This window comes from Nelumbo lutea, chromosome 1 (assembly GCF_056320005.1).
Source record: "Nelumbo lutea isolate HS-2025 chromosome 1, American lotus-T2T, whole genome shotgun sequence".
NCBI lineage: Eukaryota > Viridiplantae > Streptophyta > Magnoliopsida > Proteales > Nelumbonaceae > Nelumbo > Nelumbo lutea.
The window spans coordinates 70,699,040-70,722,457 of NC_142684.1; the positions used below are offsets into that span (position 1 = coordinate 70,699,040).

A 23,418-nucleotide genomic window follows, 5' to 3' on the forward strand; every position below is an offset into this window, starting at 1 on the left:
AGGGACGCCACTGCAATTCGCCACTGGTGGAAGCGGAGGTGTCGGTGATGGGTTTGAATCTGCCGCTGTTGCAATCCTCTGATCTCATGTTTCCTTCCACTCTTTCAATAGAGATTTCTCACAAAAGTTATTGTTTTACCTCTTCACCGGAGATACTTCTTTTGGGTGTTATTTTCTTGCTGGAATTGAAAGGTAAGAGAGGACGGTGAGGGAGGGGAAAAGAAGAGAAGCAAGGGAAAACAAGGGGGGTCTTTGTCTCATGGTCATAGTATAGGGGGGTCTTTCTTGCAAAACAAAGTATAGGGGGGTCTTTGTAATTTACCCTTTTCTTTTTGGATGGTGGGTTAATGGTTTGAGTAATGATGCTATGATAGCTAAATACTAAATCTTTAAAAATAAAAATGTACAAATAATCAAAAGAATATATAAAAAATTGTATATTAATTATGGCAAACAAAAACTAAGTATGATAATTAGAAATTATTTATATAATGTAGATGAAACGTATAACTGAAAACTAATCCAAAAGTAAAGCTATTTTCTTATTTAAATGATGTATTAATGGTCCAACTTTTCAAAGAAACTCACGGTGTCATAATTGAATAATAAATATTTAAAAAAAATGATACAACACAAAAAATGAAAAAGTTTAGAATTTTGTCGAAAACATTTGGAAACAATATGATGCCCTTGATCACACTACTGATCCAACAAAGTGATTCAATCGGTCAAATCTTGAACTTTTCAGTCTTAGCCTATCCATGTTTGACTAAGTAGTGGGCTATATGGAGAAATAAATTGGTTTGTCTATTGGAAGATGAGATCAAGGACCATGGATGATACACTCGTAGAATTCAACGTCTTTCATAAATCAAACAATATCTGTACTCCAATTTTTGTCTTAAAAATATGAATAATTTTTTTTTTAACTAAAACCAACTTGTTTTTCTTCTCATAACCAAATATAATTCAAGAACATGTCTTTATTTTTATTATTATTTTTTAATTTTGGCTGACATAAAAATAAAGGTAAAATATAAAATTTCCCCTAAAATTTCTAGGTACAATGTACACGCACATTTACAGCAAGCATTTAAGTTTAGTTTTAATCATATTGTTACTTTTATTAATTTTCAGTTTATATCTCAATGTATCTAAAATTCAAATAAATTATACGAAGAAAAAATTCCTTGCACATGCTTAATTACTAGTTTTATCAAATGACCGAATGGGGACTTCAGGGAATGGATAATAGAGAGGATAAATTCACAGAGGATGTTTACTAGGGGCTCTAGATGAGATCTTTTGCTAGCAATATGGTTTTATTTTATTTTTAGTTTTCTTTTTCAAACCATTTCAGGGGATCAGTATAACTAATAAGGCCTGTCTACCTCCTGAAACAGGTCAACTCCCAAAACCCAACTTAAAAGTTGTGTATTAGTGACTGGGCCACTGATACAATATCTATGAACCAATGCGGCCAAATACGTTGCGAAATTTCAATCCTTGAATTAGGTGTCAACTGCTTTGTTTTTTTCCATTTCTTGATCAGTGTTGACTACTATTGTTGATTTCCATTTTAAACCTTTTCCTAGGAGAATTAGAATTTATTTTACCCAAGAAACGGAGATCAATGATCAGATAACTTTTTGTTTGCCATTTCATTACCCAATGGGCCAACTTAACCTGCTCCATTGAAAGCAAAGGATCAATGACCAGTTTTGCAGAGTACTTCAAGAATTACTACTCTGATTGAAGACTTCCAAGCTCATGATACCCAAAGCTACATTGAAGGGCCCAAATCAAAGATAGCCCAGGCCCACTGATATTGGGCCAAGGTCAAGCGAACTGTAGGAGAGACAACACATCGCATCAAGAGGACCCACCACCATACACATACAGTGGCTCTGCCCTTATGTCCGTTAAATCGGGGAGCCACATTGCATGGGCCTGGGCCGCTTGGCCTTGGACCAGCAAGCAGAAGAAGAACGGAAGAGGATTCCAAGTTTCGAACTCGCTTGCTCGTGGCTTTGTGCTTACTGCTTGCTCCTTCCTTCCCAGCTTCCCTTCCCTCGCATAAAAACGTTACACAATGGATAGGATAAGGCTCAAGCCCTCCCCCCTCTCTCTCTAAACGAGAAAGAAATCCATGGTCATGGCGACTACTTGCGGTTTTCTGCAACTGTGCTTCTTGAAGAAGACCCAACCCAATTCCTCTCCGATCTACCCCTCTCGTCCTCCAAATTTCTCGATTCCGTCTCGTCGGTCACTCTCCTTCTCTTCCTCTGCCACCCGTCCTTCCTCCTCTTTTCCAGTTTCGGCGACATCGGAGAAACCCGTTTCGTGGGTCGAAGATGGAAACTCAATTGACTCGATAATTAATCCTGCACTGCATCATGCTAATGTTATGTTCTTCAGATCAGCTTATAATGTGCAGGTCATGGTTGACGAGGGCGAACCGGAAGAAGCTCTCTTGAGGAGATTCCGGAGGGAAGTATCGAAAGCTGGAGTGATTCAGGAGTGTAAGAGGAGGAGATTTTTCGAGAACAAGAAGGAGGAGAGGAAGCGGAAGGCTAGAGAAGCCGGCCGTAGAGGCCGCAGAAGGTAAACATAATCTTCTTAAACTGTCTCTTGTTTATTACATGGCATTTCTGGCCAATTTAGGAAATCAGAGATCCGATCAAATATTAATTCACATTAATATACGTTTTTGTTGATCAGAAATCTTGAAATAATTCTTGGCTTAGTGGTTCTTCCTAATTCATTGGACTTCAATTCGGACTAAAAATACCCAATTTTGCTTGAGTTGACAAAGCTTTTAATCCATTGCAGACGATCGGGAGGGCCAAGGATCCCATTTTCATCTGGTAGTAGCGATGCTGCTGCGTCCAAGAAGAGTGGGGAAGACGACGACAACTGGGATATGCCTGAAGGGGACCTACCTTACTGAAGAAATGTTTGCTTTCCTCCGAGCAATTTTGTGGATTTTTATCTTTTCAATTTGTAAGTTTGGTAAGAGAGACTACTAGCATAGCAGAGAAACTTCTGAAGATTACTATTGTTTACATTCATGTTAAAGATCATTGTTGGTTTCTTGTCTGGCATTGAGAGGAACAATTAACTTGGTGCACCCTGTAGATTGATACCTTCTTTTTTCATTCATCTGCTTTGAAGACCATTGCTGGCTTCTTCCATTCCCCTATCAGAAACAAGCTAAAACTTTAACTTCAAACCATGAAGAAATGAACTGGTTGACTCACTTGAAGCTTTTGAAAATGAATTTAGAGCCTTGAGAGAAACACATGACAGGGGCTATGTGTCGAACACGGATAGATGACTGTGAATGGATAATTAAATAATTACATTTGAAAGTTGTCTTTTTTTTGGTAAAGAGAGAAATTATAGTCTTAGAACAGAGGACAGAGAAACTACAATCCGAAATACTTGAAAGATGTCTTTTTTTTTTTTTTTTTTTGGTAAAGAGAGAAATTATATTGTCCTAGAATAGAGAACAGACAAACTACAAACCAAAATTAAACAGGTCTAGTGGAGTCATTTTTAACCAAATCTACACTTGAAAGATGTCTAATGTATACATTTATACATCCAATAATAAGACCATTGAAAGAATCAAAGAATAACCCCTTGAAGAAGAAGCAGATACAATATATTTGATTGGGTCTGAAACTGAGCAAGCAGCAGAAGCAGCCTGGCTATGGCTTGCTAATTAATGTCCCAGAAGCGATCATTTCCATTTTGCTCAAATTCCTTTTCCAAGCCTTCCATTGGGAGGTTAGTGTTAAAATGAGTACCCTCTTCCTTATCCTCATTATCGGGCTTACCCATTTCATCATCTTTGGCAACTGGTTTTTCTTTGCAGTAGGGATTAATTTTGGGAATGTTGGTTAACCGCCGTTGTCAATAGCCCCGCCGGAGTTAATAACTCTGGCGGTCGTTTCTTCCATGAGAAGGGAGTAGACCAAAACTGCCACCATGCCCAGTAAGTAACTTGGTTGCATAAGGCGCATGCTTTCTCCTTTGTGGTTTAATTTAATTTTAGGATAACTAACTTCGAATGTTTAAGAAAATGTCATTTTTTAAAATCTAATTCCATTTTAAAACGGAATGATATTTAGATTTAAAATAAAATGATTTTTAAAAATACAATGTGAAAATTATAGGATGTCCTGCTTAAATATATTCTATAATATTGAATATTTTTATAATTATACATATGCAATTTTTCATGGATTTCATGTTATATAATATATAGAATGCTCCATTTTTATTTTACAATTTTAAAAGATACCTTATGAACATATTCTCCTTTAGGGCCTGTTCGTTAGCTCTTAATACCTATTATCTCTTTATTACTTTAAGAGGTATTAAGACTTTAAGAGCGTTGGGTTCTCATTTTGTTTTCAGACTTAATGTGTTGTACATCATGTATAGTAGCAATAATGCTCAATTTTGTTTTCCAAAAATACTTCTAAAAGGTTACTCTTTTCATGCATGCTACGATTATCCTATACAACAACAATAATAACAAAATATTGATAATGAAGTAGTTTTTAAAAACGATCATTTAAATAGTTAATACTAATTACTTATTTATCTAATTATATAATTATTAATAAAATAATATTTAGAAATTATTATTATTATTATTTAATTATATACGTGTTACTTAATTACCTATTTCATTATTTGATTATTCTATTAATTAATAATTAATTACAAATGATTAATAATTAATTAATTACTTTAATTAATAATTATGTAAGAATTTATTACTTATTAATTAATTAATTAATAAATGATCAATTCTTTGAAGATATTTAATAATTTACAATTTTATATCAATCCACTTTTATTAATTATTTTATATTCATTTAATTAATTGTTAATTTATTTGTTAAATAGTTAGACAAACTTTTCATATCTAAGGTTAAAATAGTTATTTGTTACTTTTCATAATTTAACATTCAAATTTCAGAACAACATTCTCTACATTCAGACTTCATAGCCAAGAAAAGTTCACCAACTCCAATACACCTCTTAAAATAACTATTATAGTTTCTGAGGCAGATTTCAATACAAATGAACAAGCGCTTAGTTTAACATATCTATTTAGCTAATTTTTTTTACCATTTTTGTACATTCCTACCAACCACATTCTATACAAACGCCATCATATATTATTTATGGCATCTACTTAACTTTTTTAGTATAATGCAATTAGACATTTGTTATGTTAATGATTTAATAATTATGCAATATTTTGTCTAAATTGAATTTTGAAAATGATGTTTTCTTATATATGTAAAATTAAAATGAAATTAAATATGAAAAATGGTTTAAATCATATTTTTCTCACTTTTTGTTGTTTATCACAAATATGGGCTTTACTTGTCTCCAACCATGGTACAAAAGCATCCGATGATAGGAATCAAATATTGCTCTTGAAAAAAAAGTTAGGTCAAAGACGGGCTGAAATATATTGATTATAGACTGCCGTCATGTAGTTTGGGGATAGTAACACTTAGCTCCCCGAGCTTTCATTTGTGACAAATATCTGCCCCAACGTTCAAATTCCAGGACTTTACCTCAACCTTTGGCATATCCTTGGAAACTCCAAAACACATCTCATGTAACTATCATGTGCAAGTTTAAACATTTCTAAAACTTCAAACTATCCTGATGTTGACTATTTTGTGGAAATTTAATAAAAGGAAACATAGGAAATTGTAGATAATAATAGAAATATAACAAAAAAAAAAAAGAATAAAAAGAAGAAAATACAACAAAGTAAAGAAAATAAAAAACTGCAGAGAATACAACAAAGAAAAGAGAAAATAAAAAAAGACTATAATTTGCAAAAAAAAAAACTAAACAATACAACAAGGCATGCGTGCTTTAAGCAGTGCATGTTTTTTTTGTTATTTTGATATTTTCTTCTCTTGGCTCGTTTAAATGGGCATCTTAATAATTTTATCTTTACCATCAAGACTGTTAATGAAAAAGGGCATAGTGCTAGTGTTATTCGGAAGTATGTCGTTAATCACTTCGAAACACTAGTTTAATATTTATAAATTTTTTTCGATTCTCAAACAATTACAAACGTAGTAAAAGGGATGAGAACGGGTTGTATCCACAAGGAAGTGAGAAAAAAATTAATATGTACTTAGATCCAGACAAGAGAATACAATCGAGAATTGCAGAAAATAAGAAAATAAAATCTATTATTGCTGAAATTAAATGATTCGGAATTAAGCAAAACAATAGCTAAAATTCAGAATTTAACAAAGTGCAAAAATCAACAAAAGAAATAAACAAAGTTGATCTAGAATTCGAATCCACTGGCGGTAGCTGCAGATCGACCAAACAGCTTGTAGGAGCCCCTCCTGACAAGAATCGAGCGTCCTTCCTTTCTACAACCCTTGAACCCCTTGAGACACCTTAGCCTTGAATCTGACGAAATCAGATCTGCAAAACAAAGAACAAACAAAAATTAAATCTAGAAAAATGCAGAAATAAAAATAACAGAAAAGAAAATGAAGAAAATAAAAGAGAGGTTGATCAGATCTAGTGGCGGTAGTTGCAAATTGGTTGAACAGCTTGTAGGAACCCCTATTGACAAGAACTGAGCGTTCTCCTCTTCTACAATCCTTGAATTCCTCAAGAAACCTTACCCTTGTAACTGGGTGAATTGACCGAACCTTTTTCTAGGGCCCCTAGGGTCCTTTTTATAGAGAAGGGTGGACACAACTGGGAATAGAGAGAAAGAGGGGGGGGGGGGGGCGACAACTGGGTTTTAGCAAAGTTATGGGCACCCTAGGATTTCTAATGGAGGGCTAAGATGGTTTTGGAGTGATCCTAAGGCTGAGAATAGGAGGAGAGGGCGCCCAATATTATGTAAGGCTGAGATTTGGGTGCCTAGAAATGGATGGAGGAGATTTAGGCACCTAGGGTTGAAGGGAGGAGATTAAAAGAGATGGGTGGTGCCCTAGAGTGGAAGGCTAAGATATAAGATGGGATGGATGGCTGAGATCTAGTGGCTAGGGGCTGAATGGTGAGGATTAGAAGTTAGTGGTGCCTTAGGGTTTAAAAACTGTAAAAAGAGTGCCCTAGAATGAATGTTGAGATTAAAAGAGGTGGAGGGTGGAGATCAAACACTTAGGGGCGGCTAAGGTTTGGTAAGACTGAAAAGAATGGGTTAAAAGGCGCCCTAGGGTTTGCTAAGGCGTGGGGAGCATGCTAATACAGTAAGAGGGGCGCCAAATTGGGTTTAGTAGATAGGAGGCACCCTCCTGCTTTTAGTTTTTCAAAAAAATACCCCCTCTCTCAACTGGACTTCACACCGGCTTCCAAAAAGCTACATTTCAGTCATGAAAACTTCCCAGTTTTGCACAGAATTTGTACAGAGACCCTCAGATGTTACAACATTGAAATTAGTTGGGAAAAGGACACAATTTGACTATTCTAAGGGTGAAAATACCCCTAAATTGATGCCCTTAAGGCATCAAAATGCAGAGTTATTAGTTAGAATCTAAAAGTTCAAGATGAATCTTTATTACAAATATAATTCAGGGAGATAAGTATCATTACCTCTAAAGTGAGGGTGGTAGTATGTTATTTACCCCTAATTCTATGGGAGTCTTGGACTTGTAGGTGATGTTGTCAATGGGTCAGGTCAAGGTTGGTCTAGGTCATGGTAGATCCTATCCTAATTCAATAAATAAATGTGCAAAATTTGTCTCAAATCTGTCAGACCTCATAATGTTTTGTTATTAATGGAATGGCTAAAAGAGATAGGGGCATACTAAAAAGGACATGGGTAAAAGTAATAAGAAGTGATTCAAGCACCAATAATTTAATAATGGATGTGGTTTTAAATAGAACAAATTCATGTAGTTGACCGCGTGACCCCATATAGTTGGGAAAAGGCTTGGATGATGATAGACCCATTGTTTTAAAAGGCTTAAGCCTCACATCAAAGATGTGAGAACAAGGTATAAGCCTCAATTATCAAGGATTACTTATTCACACACACACACACACACACTTCAATAATTATAGGCCAAATAAAAAAAGTAGAAAAACCAATAAGTCAAACCAAAATCTATTAGTTTTTCTAAGTGTTTTAAGAGAGCTCAATGCAAAAAGGACTAATAAAGTTATTAGTTTCTTTTGGATAAATCAAGTGAGATTTTTCTTATTATTCTAAATGTAATGTCCCAAGTTTGTTATTCTTCTTATTTCTTCTAATAATGGGTCATTTTTCTTTTTAATAATAATAATAATAATATGTTATCATGTTATTATTATTATTATTATTATTATTATTATTAACTAATCAATATTACTATTATTGTTGTCATAGATCAAATCAATTAAGTTGTTTCATGTCTTTTAAATTGGTTTTTTCATGAAACGTGATGAGGGGTGATTTGGTCCTCCAATCACAATGTGCCACGTGGTTGACCCAAACTATTTTATGACACCTCAGCTCCACACGTGGTTGGGACAATGGGCCTTGCTCGATTAGGTCAGCCTAAGCTGCCCTCTACGACTTGGGTTCCAATCAATGGGAGATCGATAGACTGTACAATGGCAGATCAGAGGATGTCACCCTGAAGGATGAGACAATAGCTCTGCCAATCGACCTACCCTCCCCAACTTGAGCATTTGATGACCTAGGTAGTTAACTATATTTCAAGGTGCTGACCTATGTGGCACACCGTCCTTACCTGGCCAACTTGATCCACTCACCTCGCTTATCGGTTTCGAAGCACATGGTGACACATTGCCTACCTGGTAGTGATGAGCCTGGTTCCATCCGCTTTGTGAGGAACCAGATGAGGATCATCACAATGCCGATACGACGTGCCTCGACAATAACGAGCTGATAAGGCTTATCGTTCTTGGACATCTCAAACACACCACTTGGGCCCTGATATCTATATAAAGGGACCTCCAAACCTTTAGAAGGTATCGTGATTTTGTGCAAAAGTGGTTCTCATTCCTTTTCTCTACTCTCTTAGCAACCTCATTTAACTCAACTAACTTAAGCATCAAAGTGTCCATCCCGAGTCAACCACCTTGAGTACTTTGATTGTTTACTATTTTGTAGATCCGGCTTGCCGACTTCAGCACCTTGCCTTTCAATTTTCTTTCCACTAGGAAATTAGGGCATGATCATGTTACAACAAAATGTAAAATGTTTATAATTGTTAATTGATTATTTATTATTTTATTTAATGCTTAAATGCCAAAACATATTGCTTATAAACCTCTAGTTTATCGATATAAGTACTTTCTATCATTTTAATTTGGCATATTATATGCTATTTTCATTAACTTAGAAACTTTAATTAAATTTTTCCTTAAACTTTGAGGCTTATGCCTCACCTTTTTGGGCCATTACGCATTTAGCCTTTTAAAACCTTGGCGATAAATATGCACTATCCTATTTTTATGATTGTTTAATAATATGCAACTTTTGAATATTTATTGCTATTTATTAGATACAATAGTTAATAATATTTTATTTGTTAGAATGTCGTGTAATGTTGTTTCATGTAGTTGTTAACAATCATGTTTTATTAATATTATTATTATTATTATTATTATTATTATTATTATTTTTGTTATTATTATTATTATTATTATTGTTATTATTATTATTATTATTATTATTATTATTATTATTATTATTATTATTATTATTATTATTGTAATTAAAGTTTTTTAAAAATACTTTTTGAAAGTTATTTTGTTGAAACACTTTTTTTTTAAAAGAAAAGTACTTCTATTAATTTTCTTTTATTGGAAAGTACTTCATGAAATTGTTTCTTGAAAGTACTTTTGAGAAATTACTCTTTTAACCTATTATATATTATTTTTAATAGTATTTATTATTTATTAGTGAATAATAACAATGGACAATAATTAATATTAGAGACGATATTGAAGACAAAGTTACAATATTACTACTATGAAGAGAAACTTACAGTGGGTTTAATGTGGTAATATACTAACACTTAGACTTACAGGGATCACTCAAGCTCAAGCAAATACATACTCGGGATAACTGAAAGAACACACTCTCAAGAACACTTTTACTATTTTATAGAAAGCACACTAAGAAGAGAAGAACTCTCTCTAAGATATTTCTTGAGAATTTTTCAATGATCTTCTAAGAACTGGGTGTTGCTTTAAATAGATGAGCCCAAGCCTAGGACTTCGAGATTCCTGTTTAGGATGGGAATTATTGATACCTCTTACTCTTAGAGATAAAGAGGAATCTTTCTTTTTCTTGAACACCTTTTACTTTTGTTGGATATGTTGACAATCTTGGGACTCCTCTTGAACACCTTTAAATAGATGAGCCCAATCCTATTTAGTGGTTTATAGTTAATTGCCAATCTTGGGACTCCTCTTTCTATTTCAGTAGCATTTTCAACATAGAATGTTGGGCAACTCTAGGATGGTTTGCTGGGTCTTATTAGATCGTTGGATAGCAAGTCCTGAATTTCTTTATTGTAGATCTCTAATAATCTAATGTTCATTTGGATGGGTCTTGTGTTCGTGGGGATTTTAGATTCTTGGAAGCCTTCTTCATAGGGTAATTCAAATGTATGTTTTCTTTAGTGCCGAAATGCATTTGGTGTTTCTACAAATATTTCTTTTTCTATTCTAGTTTGGAATTTTGTATTTCCATATGCATTTTTGGGTTTCTAAGGGTTTTAGAAACTTGTTCTTCCTTTATTTCTATTTGTAGTTCTAAAATAAGCCTAGCCTTACATTTTAGGTCTTTTGTTAAGGCATTTAAGGTTGTCATTTTAGGCTTTTGTAAGAATTCATAGATAACTATTATTTCTCCTATGGTGATAGTAATCCCTAAGGAGTCTATGTGATAATACAATATTGATAACAGGAAAGGGGTTTCTAAGATTACTTCTTGCCTTAAGTCCTTAACCATAAGGAAGGTGGTCTTTAAACAAGTTTCCTTGATGTAAATATGGGTAGTAGGGATTTTATATTTAATTTCTAATTTTCTCCCATCTACCGCACTTACTTGTTGAGTGTTTTTTTTTTTCAAAATATTTAGAAGGAACAAATCCTTTTATACAGTTTATGTATGCTCTTGAATCTATTAATGCAATAACAGTCAAATTAAAGTTTTTTACCCTTATTGTTACTTTAGAATACCATTTTTGTCACTTAAATTCTTCAATTAAGTAGAAAAATTCTTCTTGTTCTCCCACAAATTCGGCAAGTTCTACAGATCCATCTTTTGATTCTAAAGACCTTTCTTGGGTTATTAGGCCTTTATAAGACTCTAGCTATTCAACTCATGTTTTTAGCGATTGTACTTCCTTTTTGAGTGTTTAAACTTCTTGTTTTAGTTATACTAATGTAGGAGGTCGGGTTATTTGTATCCTTGCTTGCTCCATTATTTGGTTGTATGAAATTATGTCTTTTGGCTTGAAGGGTTCCTTTCTAGATTTTATTCTTTTATCCTTTTTTTTTTATTGCTTTGAATTGCTATAAGCAAATGTTTTCATTTAACTTATTCATCTGGGATATCTTCTAGAATATCTAGAAGTTATTCTTCATCTAGGGTGAGTATGTTTATGCCCTCCAACTCTTCTTTATTTGTCTCGTCTTTATAGGTACAAAGTCCATTCTCTTGATTGCAACAATTTTCTTGGGATGATGAAGAATATTCTCCTTCTTCTAAAGCTATCTCTTCCACTTCTCCAGAGTTATCTAGTTCATTAATATTTTTACAATTTTTACACTTATTAGTAGAATGTCCTCTTTTCCCACATCTATAACAAGTAGGTATCCTTTTAGTCTTTCTTGCTTTAGAAGATTTTCTCTTTTTAAGATGCTTCATAGTATCTTTGTTTATTTTTTCTATGTAATGTCTTAGTGATGGGGCATTCTGGTTCTACCCTATAGTGATACAGTGGACCGGACCTGATATTTTTATGTATGGTCCCATAAGTTCAGTCTATTATTTCTTATTTTTGGCTTTATGCTTGCTTTCTTGTATTGTTATAGGTACCAACGCATTTTTGTCCTTTTACATCATGTTATGTTAAACATATAAATAAGACTACTTAGGGTGACATTAAGATACTTTTGCCTATTCTTCTCTTGTTCTTTTATTCTCTTCTATCTTCTTCTCCCTTATTTTCTCTTCTTCTCTCTTCTTCTTTCTATTGATTTCTGATTTTCTCTTCCACCTAGAAGTTCTTCTAATGGCAGTAACTTCAAGTTGGTACTAGAGCAGATTTAGTTCTGCTCGTAAATCTCAAGTAGGCTCTTTCTAGCTGGCTACATGAGATTTTAATATGGCTGGAGTTTTAGTTTTGTTTGTGGCATGATTCTTAGAGATTGGTGGAGTTCAAAACCTTGCCCAGGATGCTTCTGTTCTTGGAGTTTACCCAGAAGTTAGGAAGAATAAGAGAAAACTCTTTTTGAGGTGAGATTTAGGGTTTAAATATCGGATTGAAGGTGCCGCCCAAAAGTTTCTAGGTAGGCTTTTTTTTTTAGCTCTCTAGAAGTTTATAACTGAAAGTAGGGTTTTCTGAAACCTTTGAGAGGTGCGGCTACTTTTTGGAATTTATTGGACCGAGTAGGGTTTTTTCAAATCTTTGAGGGGTGCAACTATTTTTTTCTAGAATTTTTTGAACTGGGTAGTTGCTTCTCCTCTGTTCTCTCATTTTTTATTCAAAAAGGGAGCTGGTGTGTTCCTTGTATTTCTTTGTGTTGGACTCAACATGGAGTTCTTTGGGGGTGAATAGAAACCAACTGGAGAGGGTGCTGAAAGGGCTGTTAGTATGACTGATAACAACCCTTTTCAGGTTACCACAATCAAGTTTGATGGTTCTAACTATTTGGAGTGGGATCAATTTGCCATGATGGCAATTGGGGGAAGGGGAAAGTTAGGCTATGTGATTGGAGACACTAAGGAACCATCCAAGGATAACCCTCCTATGCTAAATTGGTTCAAGAAAATTATCTTGTGATGACATGGTTGTGCAACTCGATGTAATTCCATATTAGTACAAATTACCTTTGGGTAAAGAAAACTAAGGATATTTGGGACAATATGAAAGAGACTTATTCACAACCACTTGATGTGACTAGGGCTTATGAGTTGAAAACTGAAGTAAACAATTTGAAGTAGGGGGAGAAACCTGTATCAATTTATTTCTCTACTCTGAAATACTTATGGCATGAGATAGATCATCTTGAAACAATTGAGTGGGAGAGTAATAAGGATGCAACAACCTATAAAAAGTTGGTTGAGAGAAATAGAGTTTTTGAATTTCTTATGGGTCTGAATTTTGATTTTGACATTTTTAGACAACAACTTTTCACTAGGGAAAATGTTACATTGTCTCAAGCCTACTCCTTAGTACATAGTGAAGAGAGTAGGAAGAAGGTTATGCTACAAAATTCTCAAATGGAAGTGGCATTAGCAACTGTAAAACACAAGTATAGTGGTGAAAGGGAGAAAGTGATGAAGAATGAAGGAAAGAAAGGTGTATTTTGTGAATATTGCAAAAAATCTTGGCACACAAAAGACAATTGTTGGAAGCTTCACCCAAATGTTGCACCAGAAAGACTCAGGAATAAGAAGGGAATGCAAATGCAACTATTACATCAGATGGTTCTTCCCTTTAGGGGCCTCAATCTACTTCTTTGGAGGCATTAGCTGCAATAAGGGCAGCTTTGACTCAGTTGGAGAATGAAGCTGAGCTTGCAGGATCATCTTTGTTTGTCTCTACTACTACTACACCTCCTTCCTCCACATCAACCTTTGCCCACTCAGGTACAAGAGCCATTGCTTTTCATGCTTCTACTCTTAGTAACACTAACCTTACTTGGATTACAGACTCTAGTGCATCAGACCACATGACAAAATTGTCTTCATTATTTACTTCATACAATTTGTCCTCAGGCAAAGATAAAATATCCATAGCTGATGGCTCTCTTGTTCCCATTTTTGGCAAGGGAAACATTGGAATCTCTGATGCCATTACCTTGTCCTCAGCTTTGCATGTACCTAAGCTTAGCACTAATTTACTTTCAGTTAGTAGCCTTATAAAAAGTCAAAATTGCTCAATAACCTTCTTTCTTAACCATTGTATTTTCCAGGATCTAGTGACAAGGAAGGTGATTGGGACTAGACATGAGATGAATGGAAGTGGTAGAGGAGTTGCGAAGTCTTTTGTTTCTTAGTCAGTGAGCTAGATTATGCTTTGGTATAATCGTTTGGGTCATTTGTCTCTTAGGTTTTTAAAATACTTGTTTCTTGCTTTGTTTAAGTTAGTTCAAATGTATTTTTTGAAGTGTGAGAGTTGTGAACTTGCAAAACATTGTAGATCCTCCTATTTTTTGAGTAATAAAAAAAGCAATACTCCTTTTAAAATTGTAAATACTAATGTATGGGGGCCATATCATATTCCTGCTATGGGGGGTACAAGTATTTCTTATTGTTCGATGATTACTCCTGTTTCTCATGGGTTTATCTTATGCGTTCTCGAGATGAGGTTCCCACCTTAACCTATGCTTTTCATCAAATGTTCCACTATATCACTAAAAAAAAAAAAAAAGAAATAAAATAATGAACTTATGAGACCACACATAAAAATATTAGGTCTGGTCCATTAAGGTGGTTACAACATCTTGAACTAGGAGACAATACCTACCTAGAATTACATCTCCCTCATCATCTTGTTTAATTGAATTGAGGATAAAGTCTCTCTCTCTCTCTCTCTCTCTCTCTCTCTCTCGGTTAGATCGTGTACAACCAACCCTTTAATTGGCTAGAAAATGATTCAGTCATTACCATTTCTATAACTTTCTCTTCATCTCCGCATAACTTACTGACACTCACATAGATAGTCATATGGCACATTAGTTCGTGGACCTAGTATTTAGACATTCCATTTATATTCCAATCATAAAAGGTATTCTCATCATAACTAATTTGGCTTTTAATGGGTTCTTCAAATAATAAGCCAGCTAGAGTATGCTTGGGGTAATAAGGTTTTTGGCTTTTATGGATAAACTTATTTGTCTCAAGTATAGGTTGGTTAATTGATTCACTTTTTGATGTTTCACTTAGAAGTGACTCAATGGGTTTTGAATTAATGGACTTGGATTTTGTCAGTTTCTTTTCTCGGTCTTTATCTTTGAGGATTCTCCTTTTCCCATCTAGAGGGGTTTTGGAATGAAATCATTTTTGCCATTTAATCTTGAAGTCCACTTTAGATAGATCCAAAGGTTCTTTTTTAAGTTTCATTCATGGTGAAAACTCTTGAAGAGATCCTAGTGGTTTTCTTTGAGAATGGTGGTAGTTTTCTACCTAGATGTGTCTCTATAGAGTTTAAAAGAGCTTCTTTCCTATTCGTTTGTTTCCCAATTGTTTGTAAGAAAACATTGGTATAGTTATTTTGTTCTATTATTAGGGAACAATGTTCAAGTGTCAATTTCTCAACTTCTCTTATAATTGTGGGGTTTTTAATAGGACTTGCTTTTAGTTCATATTTTCCTATTTTTGTAGCTTTTATAGGGGATGTATTGATTCCATAACTTTTCTTTTAGTTGTTTTCCAAGCTTAGATCATTTTTAGTAGTACATACCTCTAAGTCTTCTTCTAGTGGCTTGTAATTGGCAATTCTTTTCTACTTAGGAAACTGATGAAGGATGATTTGACCCAACCTATGAAACGGTGACACGTGGACACTGACTTGGCATGAGCAACAGTCCAACGTTGAAGCTTGGCATGACCAAGTGATGGGCTTACGAAGTAGTCCGCTACGTTGCAGCTCATGATGGGAGGAGTTTGCCGCGACGCGAACCCCAGGCTCCCCGAGCTACCTTTGAAGAGAACGCTCCGAGGCAATTCTAGCTCATGAGCTAAAGTCATTAGCTCGCCCAAGCTCCCAAGCAGACAAGCCATCCCCATAACCAATTCTACTAAGGGTAGCTCTAGAGCGTTCCAAGCTCGCTACAAAATAGCTCGTGAATGAACCGCGCATGCACTCCCCAAGAAGCTTCCAACTGACAGACCGTACCGGTCAGACTGCACCATATCCCTTACTGACGGCGCAGCCCCAGTCCTTTCGACAGTCTGCATCCGCGTCTCTCAGCAGGCAAGGGCGTGCCTGCCACTTTGGAAACGTGTCACTCACCCGGGCGAGGCGTACGCCTTAATGGCCACCTGCGTAGCCTTGGCAGGTAACGGCTATGGCAGGAGCCCGGTGGCGGTTATGCCCTACCTGACGTGAGTGTCCCTATAAAAGCCCTCTAGGCAGAGGAGAAACTCTCTCTTGAAACCTCTAATCTCTTAAATATAGTGAGCACGTGCTATCTGCACTCTTAGCCTTCGTCTCCTTTTACTTCTCCTTTTGCTTCTCATCTAGAGTACTAACTTAAGCATCAGAGTATCTCCACCGAGTAAACTCCCCGAAGATTCTTCTTCTTTCCCATCTCAGGTACCTTCCAGGAGCCACGTGAGTGCTAGCTAGGAGTGACCGGATTGCGCTACATCATTTGGCACCATCTGTGGGAAGCGCTTCGAAAAACCTTTCCCTGAATTTCCACATCCTTTTACTCTCCAAAAACTCAACGCTCGTGTTTTCCTTTAACAACATTGGACGAAGCACGGATATGGATAACTCCAGGGAGCAACCCCAGCTTCCTACTATCTGTATTGGACAGTTCACCATCCCCCTCTCAGCGGACGGGATCCCCAGTTTGGACGTGCCTCTTGCAGCGACACCCGTCGTTGCTCCACTCCCTACTGCAGTTGGAACAACCTTCACTGAACCCTTGGTTGTGCCCTTTGTGGCTAGCCCGAACCAACTGGAAGACTTGGTGCAGTATATGCGGGCCATGCAGTCTCAAATGCAACAGTTTCAACAGTTCCAGATCTACCAACAGCACGTGCTACACCAGGTCTCTCAGTACCAGTATCAGCAGCAATTCCCCAGTTGCTGCAACCTTAGCTTCAGCAATCGCAACTCCCTCCTCGGCACCCAGTCTCACAGCAGGCTAGGTCCCATCATCAAGAAGAGCACCTTTCTCGCCAAGGAAAGGACCCTGGAACCCTCCAAGGAACCATGCCTCCTCCCGTAGTAGACAGGAAAGGCCAGCCACTTCGGCCTTGCCATGGGAGGTCAGGTCGAAAGGACCCTAGCTCGCCAAGCCCACATCATCTCAGCCCTCCAAGCCTGAGGCCCCATTCTTGGAGAATCGGTTCGAGATTCTAGCCGCAGGCTCTAAGCAGGACCCTTCTATCCGCAGTCATCACTAGCGGCCTGAACTACTTCCTGCACACACCATCCCAGACAACACAAAAGCGAGCAGTACTAATGCTGAGCCCGTCAAGAAATAGAGACGTCGATGCCGAGCTTGCCGGTCTGCCACTTGTGACCTGTCCGAGCTTGGAGGCAAAGGAGAGGCAAGCTCGGGCAAAGTCAAGGCTCCCATCCTCTCAGTTCAATCCCCCCTATCTGCCACTCGCAGATGCACCTGGCAAGAGCCAACGAGTTGTGCATGTGTGTGGCCTTCTCTACCACTTTTAGAGGAGCAGCCTGCACGTGGTACCGAAACTTGGCACTTGGGTCAATAAGAAGTTGGGCGCAGTTTGCACAAGCCTTCACGTCCCACTTCGTCATCAGCAAGCAGTATCTGAGAACTGAAGAGAGTCTCCTCAGCATAGTACAAAGAGAGGGAGAGTCCATCCGGGGCTATATCAAGCAGTTTAACGACGCTTGTATGCAGATACCGCACCTAGACCCCGCCGTGCACCTTGCAACAAAGAAAGGCGTGACGCATAAGGAGTTCAAATGGTACATGGTCGTCAACCAACCAACAGCCATAACCGAGTTCCTTAAGCTCGCTGACAGATTCATAGCCACCGAGGAAGAGATCAACCAGAAGGGCGAAGGAGCGCCCGAAAAGAGAAAAAGGGAAGGAGAGCCTTCCAGTCAAGGGGACAACCGAAAGAAAAAAGATGTAGCTCGAGGGGCAAAGCCGGGATAGTTATTCCGAGCTCTAGTAGCGGACCGAACTGATTACACTCCACTGAACACGAAGCGGGCCAAAATCCTGATGACGATCAAGGACGCTCCGTATGTGAAGTGGCCACCCCGTTTGAAGGGGAACCCCAATGAAAGAAATAAGAATCTGTATTGCAGCTTTCGTAGAGATCACAGTCATAGCACCGAAAATTGTAAAAACCTCTGCAACGAGATTGAAGAGCTCATCCGTCGCGGGTATTTAATAAATTTTGTACATAATAGTAATAATAATAATAAAAAAGGTCGGCAAGGGGAGCACGGTAAGGACGCTCCCAAGTCCAGTAGTAGGCCGGCCGAGCAGCCATAGAGGTAGCCTCCGGAAGAGAGGCCGGTCTGGGGCACCATCCACGTTATAGTGGGAGGTTTGATCGTTGCGGGTTGCACTTTAGCAGCAGCTCAGACTTCAGTTCGCGAAGCCGCCCAGGAAGAATGGAATCCTCCGAAGCGGCCGAGGACAGGAGAGCCAATTTTCTTCACAGAAGATGATGTGCGGGGGGTCCACTACCCCCACGACGACGCTCTTGTGATAAAGTTGAGCATCAACGACTTTGAGGTCAGGTGCATACTCGTTGACTCGGGTAGCTCGACAGATATCCTCTTCAAAGCTGCGTTTGTCCAGCTTCAGTTGCAGAAAAGTGACTTGAAACCTGCGGACACTCCTTTGGTGGGCTTCAACAGAGAAGAAGTCTGGCTCCTTGGGAAAATAATAGTACATGTGGAAGTTGGCACATGGCCCTGTGTAGTCAAACTCAGCCACGACTTCATAGTGGTCGCGACCCCCTCCCCATACAATGCCATAATAGGTCGACCGATCACCCATATCTTACGGGCAGTGGTCTCCACTTACCATTTGGCAATGAAGTTCCCTACAGACTTCGGTGTGGGGGTAGCGCAGGGTGACCAGCTCGAGTCTCGCAAGTGCTATGTCGCCGCCCTGAAGGGAAAGACCAAGGTGGCCAACGATCTCGAACTAGAGCGGCCTATGGAGCAAGGCGAAGAACGAGTCGCACCCATGGAAGAAACAGTCGCAGTTCCAACCTCAACAGCAGACCCAACTCGGATGCTTCAGATTGGCGCTTCCATCCGGGAACCTCTACGATCCGAACTAGTAAGTTTCTTATTTCAAAATTTAGATATTTTTGCATGGTCCGCAGCAGAGATGCCTGGTATAGACCCCGGCCTTATAACTCACAAGCTGAATACTGATCCTATAGTTAGGCCTGTTAAACAGAAGAAACACAACCTAGCCCCAGAGCGGTGGAAAGCTGACTTAATAAGAGAAGTCCACTACTCTAGCTAGGTGGCCAACCCCGTCCTGGTAAAGAAGGCCAACGGCAAGTGGTGCATGTGCATTGACTATACCGACCTGAACCGGGCTTGCCCAAAAGACTGCTTCCCGCTCCCTAGAATTGACCGCTTGGTGGATGCGACCTCAGGGCACGAGTTGCTAAGTTTCTTGCACACCTATTCGGGCTATAACCAAATCAAGATGGACCCGGTGGACGAAGAAAAGACTGCCTTCATTTCGAAGTTCGGTCTATACTGTTACAAGGTTATGCCCTTCGGGATGAAAAACACAGGGACAACCTTCCAAAGACTTGTAAATAAGTTGTTTGCACCATTAATTGGCAAAAAAGTAGAATGCTATGTAGATGACATGGTCGTCAAAACTCAATTTTCACATGAATTAATACAAGATTTGCATTCTGTTTTTGAAATTTTACGTAAGTTTAATATGAGATTGAACCCAAACAAGTGTGTATTCAGTGTGACATCGGGCAAGTTCCTAGGATACATTGTTACCCGGACAAAATTAAGGCCATCTTAGATACGAGACCACCCTGGAAGTTGAAGGAGGTTCAGAGGTTGAATGGTCGCATAGCCGCCTTGAGCCGCTTCATATCCAAATCGGCGGACCACTGTCTGCCATTCTTTAAGGCAATTAAGAGTAAAGGGTTCGAATGAACCCAAAACTGTTAGCTCGCGTTTGACGAGCTCAAGAAGTACCTCGCTAGTGTGCCGATCTTAACCCAGCTCGAAGAGGGCGATATTCTAGAACTGTACCTCTCGGCAGGCAACGAGGTGGTCAATTTGGTACTAATAAAGGAAGTAGATCGGGTTCAACGACCTATCTATTTTGTTAGTAAAGTGTTGCAGGAGGTAGAGACAAGATACCCGGAGATATAAAAGCTAGCATACGCACTAGTAATTGCAGCTCAGAAGCTCCGCCCGTACTTCCAAGCTCATACTGTTATTGTTCTCACCGATAAACTTCTGAGGCAAATCTTAGTTAAGCTCGAGGTCTCTGGTCAGTTGACGAAGTGGGCCATCGAGCTCAACGAGTACGACCTTCAGTACAAGCCACGAACTGCCATTAAGGCCCAAGCCTTAGCAGATTTCATAGCCGAATGCACATTTAGCCCCGATGTCCCCAGGCCGGTTGAGCACGAGGCTCCCAGCTCGGGTGATCGAGTCTGAGCCCCGTGAGGTAGCAGCCAGGGGTAGTTCTGCATGACCCTGGATCCTCCACGTAGATGGCTCCTCGAACCAATAGGGCAACGGAACCGGAATAGTTCTACACGGCCCAAGTGACATGAAACTGGAGTATGCGCTACGCTTCAAGTTCGTGGCATTTAACAATGAAGCAGAGTACGAGGGACTGATAGCTGGACTAGCTCTAGCTAGAGAGGTAAAAGCCAAGCACATCGTTATTTGCAGCGACTCCCAGCTCGTGGTCAACCAAGTCACCGGTGAGTACGAAGCTCGCGAGCCGACCATGATAGCCTACTTAGCCAAAGTCAGAGAGGCCCTGCTCGAATTCCAATCACACTTTATCAGACAAATCCTAAGGTTGGAGAACGTTGAGGCCGACGCCCTGTCCAGGTTAGCCAGCACCAGCGACATAACCATGAGAACCGTGTACATAGAGGACTTGTCTCAGCCTAGCATTCTCGGGGGGCAGAGGAGGTCGCTCCCGTCGTTCAAGCAGAGCCGAGCTGAATTGACCCACTCGCGAGCTTCTTGCTACACGGGATCCTTTCCGCAGATCGCAATGCAGCCAGAAGGGTGCAGCGCCAGGCAGCCAAATACGTCATGATAGGTGAACGGTTGTACAGGAGATCCTACACGCTCCCCTATCTGCATTGCTTGCGACCTACTGAAGCTGAGCTCGTACTTCGCAAGACTCATGAGGGGTGTGCGGCGAGCACTTGTGGGGCAGGGCCCTCACCCAGAAGGCACTCTAACAGGGATATTATTGGTCAACAATGAAAGCAGACGCCACCAAGCTTGTGAGGAAATGTGACAAATGCCTGAGGCATGCCAATATTCACCACCAACCCGCTGCTGACCTCAAGTATCTCACCAGCCCGTGGCCCTTTGCACAGCGGGGCATCGATCTACTCGGGCCATTCCCACTAGCAACGGGTGGAAGGAAGTTCTTAGTAGTAGCAGTGGACTACTTTACAAAGTGGGTAGAAGCTGAACCCCTTGTAACGATCACAACCCGAAATGTTCAAAACTTCTTTTGGAAGAACATCGTGTGCCACTTCAGATTACCTTGGGTATTGATTTCCGACAATGGCAAGCAGTTCGAGGACATCAAATTTCAAGACTGGTGCCAAGACATGAGAATCGACAGAACTTTACTTCAGTCACACACCCTCAAGCAAACGGTTAGGCAGAAGTCACGAATAGAGCCATCCTCCGCAGATTGAAGGCACAGTTGGACCGAGCTAAAGGATTGTGGACAGATGAACTACCCATTGTTCTGTGAGCATACCGGACCACGGAGAAGACCACCATGGGAGAAACACCCTTCAACCTCACCTACAGCACCGAAGTAGTGATCCCCACAGAGATCAAAGTACCTACGCTGCGACTAGAAGCGTACAGTGACCAGACAAACGAAGATGAGCTACGTACCAACCTCAATCTACTCGACGAAGTAAGGGACCTCACGTACATCAGGACTGCAGCCTACCAGCAGAGAGTAGCTCGGTACTACAACGCCAGGGTCAAGAAGTGGAACCTCCGCATTGGCGACCTGGTTCTTCGAAAGGTTATGGTAACTGAGCCCGACACTAGCAAGCTTGGGTCTAATTGGGAGGGACCTTACCGAGTAAAATGAGCTCTTGGGGAAGGAACATATGAGCTCGAGACCCTCGAAGGGAAACAAGTACCTCGGGCATGGAATATTGTCAATTTAAGACAATACTATCTGTGACAACTGAGTAGGCCACGAGCCACTCCCAAAGCCTAAGGGCCGAAATGCCGAGCTAATACGATCTCGGCGCACTAAGACCCGATCGCCTTTGAGGCATGGGAAAACCTCAAAAGTAGACTATAAGTCACTCCCAGAGCCTTAGGAAAAAAAATGCTGAGCTAATATGATCTCGGCGCAGTCAGACCCAGTCTTCTCCATGATAGCTTGTCCAAGTGAGGAGTGTAAGCAGCTTGGGCTTAAACCCCACCAAACATAGCTTCTTCTAGTACGATGATCGAAGTAAAGAATAATCGACGGACATATAGTTTGGGTACACGTGGTAATCGATTTGTTGTACACCATAGAGATGCCTTACTTCGGGTATATAGCTCTAATAGCTTAAGTATCGAGGTTGCCTTAGCAAAGATATGAAGAGCTCATCATACTTGGAAGAAGAAAGAAAGAACTTTTATTATCATTAAAAAAAAGAAGAAGGAGAAGAAAAATAACAATGCAGTAACCGAGCTAAAGAGCTCGGGAAAGTTTGACTATCACAGGGCACAACCGCCCAACCAAAGACTTGTGAAAGACCGGGTTTACGACACCCAGAAGCCGCCAGAAGTCCAGAGAAACACCGCCTCAGGGATCTGCCTCCTCATCCTCTGGGGAGTCAGGCTCCTCTTCCTCTGCTTGGTCCACCATCTTAGGAGACCAACCCTTCATAGTGATGCCGTCGAGGTTGAGTCCGGAGAACTTCTTCCAAACCAGCCACCGACAAAGCTTAAACCCAGAGCGGTACGAACCCTAACCATATTCCGCCTGGAGGTCATGGAATTCCTGGGAGTCTTTAAAATCCCAGACCGCCTTCTCTTGTTCAGCCTCCACCATTTGATCAAAGTTTCAAATCCAATTTAGAAGAGTGAACTCCAAGTCCCGCACTTGCTGCCTGAAGAGTTCCCTCTCCTCCGCCAACCTTGACGATTCCTCCCTGTAATGAGCACTCTCTTCAGAAAGGCGGGCGATTTGAGCCTCTTAGTCATGGACGAGCAGCTCTTGAGACTCGCTCCCCTTGCGGGTGTGATGGAGCTCGCCCTAGATCCG

At 39.6% G+C, this 23,418-nt stretch overlaps 1 protein-coding gene across 1 annotated transcript; it reads left to right on the plus strand.

The window, feature by feature from the left end:
* Positions 1–1,912: 1,912 nt before the first annotated feature.
* Positions 1,913–3,117, plus strand: LOC148875206 (small ribosomal subunit protein bS21c-like). The gene is made up of 2 exons (XM_088964284.1): positions 1,913–2,604; positions 2,833–3,117. Exons 1-2 carry the CDS (start codon positions 2,150–2,152, stop codon positions 2,948–2,950), a joined length of 573 nt encoding a protein of 190 aa, XP_088820410.1. The 5' UTR covers positions 1,913–2,149; the 3' UTR covers positions 2,951–3,117.
* The last annotated feature ends 20,301 nt before the right edge of the window (positions 3,118–23,418 follow it).